At 33.8% G+C, this 5,111-nt stretch overlaps 1 protein-coding gene across 1 annotated transcript; it reads right to left on the reverse strand.

Moving 5' to 3' along the window:
• Nucleotides 1-3,728: 3,728 nt before the first annotated feature.
• On the reverse strand, nt 3,729-4,799 carry LOC133184864 (uncharacterized). Its single transcript, XM_061319938.1, has one exon. The coding sequence runs from the start codon at nt 4,797-4,799 to the stop codon at nt 3,729-3,731; it is 1,071 nt and encodes a 356-aa protein (XP_061175922.1).
• Between the last annotated feature and the right edge of the window lie 312 nt (nt 4,800-5,111).

Genomic DNA, 5,111 nt, shown 5'->3' on the forward strand with positions numbered 1-5,111 from the left:
ATGACCCATCTAGCCAATTTTCAAGCTCTTTTTTAGCAAATCAAAATACAATATCGGGAAAATATTTCCCTTTCCTGTTTCACAGGAACCCGATGCATGAAAAGAATGCTAAAATTTAATGTGACAGATCAATGAAATTTTCACTTTTCAAGTGCGCCCATATTCCTGCCGAATGCCAATTAAAAGCGCCCTCGTTCTTTAAATAGAGATTCTTACAGCTTGCTCAGACAATGCTTCGGAAAAAAAAGACGTAAATCAATAAAATTTTTAATAATGATAGTGAAAGTGGTAGCGATGCAGAAAAAATGTTAGTCCTCCTTTATTAATAGTGTATTGAAGGTGTGGCATGTGAATGAACACTACATCCTCAGCCATCAAGAAGGTAGATATGGTATAACTTATATATAGAAATCTTTCAAGAGTTCATATTTATGTCTCATGTATGAAGTTTCCTAGCTAAGCCTTAACACTAAAGAATCCATAAGCTGAATATGTAGTATACAAATTCCTACTAAAATACGAGACACTAACAATGGACTGATTGGTTTGTGGATTGAAAAGTATTGGCTTTGTTTATAATTATTTATCTCCATTAACTGATTGACCAAGGCGGATTTATGTACTTTTATCATTAAGTGATGTATTAATCCTTGAAATTATATTCATTCCTGTAAGTTTAAGTTTTTAGAGGTAGGTTTTTGTCAGAAGGGAAATTAAGAAAGCAGACGGAGATCAGTTTTAATTGGTGGTAATTAAACTGTGTGGTAAACACAACCAAGACTTCTGCGCCATTGCTAGCTACTGTTTACAGCGCTTGTATTCACACTTTCACGTCACTCTATTTAACCATTAGAAATGAAGCAGTGAACGTCCACTGCATCGTGAAAGAACTTATCTGTGAGTCAATCCCTCTTTTGTATGGGAACCGAGAATCTTGAATATTGGACATTTTCTAATCGCTAGTGGTAAGCTTTTTTTTTTGAATTCCGTGTCGCATTTTTGAGGGATGATTAAGTCAATTAGTTTGTCAGAAAGGGAGTAGTACTTTTTGACTATTCCTCAATAGGGTCTCCAGTAAGCGAGGTATGATTACTTGCGAAATGATGACTTCAAACAAAACTGTTGTTATCTTTGCTTCATCAACTTTTTGGTTATTAGTTTGTCAGAAAGGGAGTAGTACTTTTTGACTATTCCTCAATAGGGTCTCCAGTAAGCGAGGTATGATTACTTGCGAAATGATGACTTCAAACAAAACTGTTATTATCTTTGCTTCATCAACTTTTTGGTTATTAGCTTGCCTCGTTTAAAAAAAAAGATTTTTTGACCTTGACCTTTCATGTTTACCTCACTTGTCTTAAATTATTGATTAGGTCAATTTCAAAGGAACAATTCAGGATATTTTTATCAAACCATATATGTTGATACTTACTGGTGAAAGGTAATCAACTTCATCAGCATTTTTGACCTTGAACTTTCATTTGACAAGTTTCAAAGATACTATTCAAGATATTTTAACAATCTTCTTATGTTTAAACATAATGATAAGACCTTTTCAACTGCATCAACATTTTTCTACCTTGACCTTTCCTCTGAACTTGACTTCACAATTCTTATATTTGTGTAAGTAAGTAAGCCTAAATTTCAAAGAAACTATTCAAGATATTCTTATCAAACTTCGAATGCTTATACATATTGATGAGAAGTATTCAATTAATTGCATCAACATTTTTTACCTTTACCTTTTCTTTGACCTTAACGTCACTTTTCTTAAATTAGTAATAATCTCAATTTCAAAGAAACAAGATATTTATATCAAATTTCATATTAATGAGAGCTGTTCAACTGCATCAATTTTTTACCTTGACCTTTCCTTAGACCTTGATCTCATTTTCTTAAATTAGTGTTAAGCTCAATTTCAAAGAAACTATTCAAGATATTTTAATCAATATTCATATGCTGATACATATTAATAAGAGCTATTCAACTGCATCAACATTTTTTACCTCAACTTTTTGTTTGACCTTGACTTCGAACTTTTTCAAATAAACTATTCCAGTTATTATTTATCAGATTGTATATGCTTAATATGTATTTTGATAAAAGTTATGCAATGGCATCAACATGTTTGTTCTTGACTTTTCCTTTGACCTAGACTTCTAATATATGTTTAGCTAAATTTCAAAGAAAGTATTCAAGATATTTTCATCAAACTTCATATGCTTATATATATTGATGAGAGCTATTCAGTTGCATCAACGTTTTTGAACTTTCCTTTTACTTTCTCGAATTTATGATTAGCTTTGTTTCACAAATCAAGATATTTTTATCAAACTTCATATGCTGATACATATTGAGGACAGCAATTCATCTTTATCAACTTTTTGTCCTTGACCTTTTCTTTGACCTCGACCTAACATTTTTACCCAAATTTGTATTTAGCTCAGTTTCAAAGACACTATTATAGATATTTTTTATGCAAGCTTATGCACTAATACATTTTTAGCGAGAATTTATTTTTATCATTTTTTTTTAACCTCGATCTTACCAATGACCTTTGACTTTACTATTTATTGTGTATAAAACTCAGCCTTAAAGAAACTCTTCAAGATATTTTCATCAAACTTCATACGCTAATATTTACATTTCCAATGTCTTTGTCCGAGATAAAATTACAAATTGTAAAAATACTTTATTTCTACATAAATCTACTGGTTCATCGATAGGCGCGGTTAATAAAATCGCGTGCGGGGCGGGACAAATAGAGACAGAAGCGGGGCTATTAGCACGGGAATTTGCAGAATCAGGAGCATGTAAATATAAGGAATAACTGTCAGATTTTTTGGATTCATGACGATGATCAATCGATTGGCTTGCGTGATAATTTTATGCAGAAACGCCTTCGGCGTTTATGCAAATTATCACGCAAGCCACTCGATTGATCACATCATGAATCCAAAAAATTACACAGTTATTCCTTAAATACATATTTTCCTGTGTCATTATTAATGAATTCTGGGCGTGGCATTCATGTCCAATGGACATTTTTTGAGTTCTAGATGGCATGATATATTATTGAAGAAAAATCATTATCATATGTATGTTTAAGAAATGGGGTTGTTGTAAGGTTGTTAAAATTTCCATTAATATTTTGTGGGAAACCATGTGAAATTCATGCGCCATTTTAGTGAAAGGATTGATAACCCTCGTAAAGAATGCCTTGTCTGTATCACTCTACTTGTGGTATTTAACACAGTGACTATATGTATCTGAATATACAGATATATTTTGATAATTTCAAGAAAGGCACAATTTTTTTGATTGGTTTTTAATATTAGTAACCCCGTCTTTATGAACCAATTAAATCAATGACTTTGGACAATTTATGTACCCCAAGCCTTATATAGGAAATGCCAATTTTGATCAGTTAAAGTGCCTCATGTGTGTTGCCCTGTTATATCCACAAATAATCAAGAAAGTGTCAACGACAAAATAATACGATACAATATATTAAAAATTTAATTGCAACAAATATATAAAACTACATTCAATGTTAATCTAGCATGAGGTTCATATTGGATTTACAATTAGAGGAAAATTTGGATCAATTTCCATTTTTTTCCCCCCAAAAATTCATCCTCCATGAGTGTCAATTAGTTACGAATTTCTTAAATATCTACTTCTGACATTCATATATTCTTAACTCATACATACATTACATGAACACACATTTATGGTTTTATGAATACATGAACTCTTTGAATTCCATTTCCTCTGTAGTGTTGTTTCCAGTTGGTGGCGAGATACGGGTATCTAATTTTCCCATACCATCGTCCGGCATTGTATCTTATGTAATCTTTTTCATCATCATACATAACTCCAATTGTCATTGATCCACCTTTCTTTGTCACACACCATGCCCTCGCGATCGCAATGATATCTCCCCATGGGTTTAGCCCGTCGCCATACCTACCTAGACCAGAGTGCTCAACAGAGCTAAATGTTACCACAGCGTCAAATTCACCAAGTGTCTTGTTAAGAAAAGCTTTCCTAAATTCTCTAGGAATGTAAGCTTTAATTTGCGGATGCAGGGATTTAATTTCTCCATATTCAAGAGTAACAACTTCCTTGGCGCCGGCCTCCAATACGCATGCCTCAACCCATGGACTCTCAGAACCTATGACCAAGACACGCCCACCTTTGACGCCAGGAGCATGCTGTAAACCATCTCTTAACGCGTTAGTTTCTGAACTGCCATAAGCCCCACCTAAAATTCCTCTCCTTGCTAGAGAGACCTGTTGGTCTACATTTTCTCTTGTCCATATAGGTGTTCTACTTTTTGTATTCAGATATGGCATATTGAAATACCACTCAGATACTGGCAGTTGAAAATTCATTGTGTAGTCTTTAAGAAGTCTATCTGGAATCTTTCTTGGTGCTACTTTCAACCCATGCCCTTTGTCAATGTATTCATTTTTAAAAATTGCTACACAATTTATTGGTGCTGTTACGTGGTTAAAATAAGGACCTGGTGTACCGGGTCGCGATGTATTGCAGAGCTGTCCACAGTCTCTTCGTATTATTTCTATTTCTGCATACGGGATACCATCAGCACTTTTGGGAAGGATAACTGTTTCAATCTTATTCCTGAGAGGTGTTGTGGAAGGATTAGGGTCGGAAACGGATAAGATTCTTACATATTGTGTCAAATGTTTTCGTGGCACAAAAAACATGAAACCGGCTACGAGGAGTAGAACTGCAACTAAGCTGTATTTGTGTCGTGATGCATGTATGTTGGTCATAATTCTGAAAACAAACAAAAAATACATTTTTACATTTTATTTTAAAAACATTTTGAAGTCATCCGAACTGAAGGCTCACCAGAGCTTTTCAGATAGAAATCTGTTAGCCCTTTCTTCTCAAAGCCCCATTTCAATCACATTTGGCACAGATAGTTCTTTGGTGAAAAAGATGAAGGACCGAGCCCCCTCCTTAGGGGAAATAATGGCGAAAAAGCACAAAAAGGTACGGTTATTTTAAAAACTTCTGAAGAACCACTGGGCCAGAGAAAATGAAATATACAATAATAGTTTCTTATCAGAGTCTTTTGTTAA

This window comes from Saccostrea echinata, unplaced genomic scaffold (genome assembly GCF_033153115.1).
Source record: "Saccostrea echinata isolate AGI-Se365-2 ecotype Australia unplaced genomic scaffold, CSIRO_AGI_Sech_v1 ptg000011l, whole genome shotgun sequence".
Classification (NCBI taxonomy): Eukaryota; Metazoa; Mollusca; class Bivalvia; order Ostreida; family Ostreidae; genus Saccostrea; species Saccostrea echinata.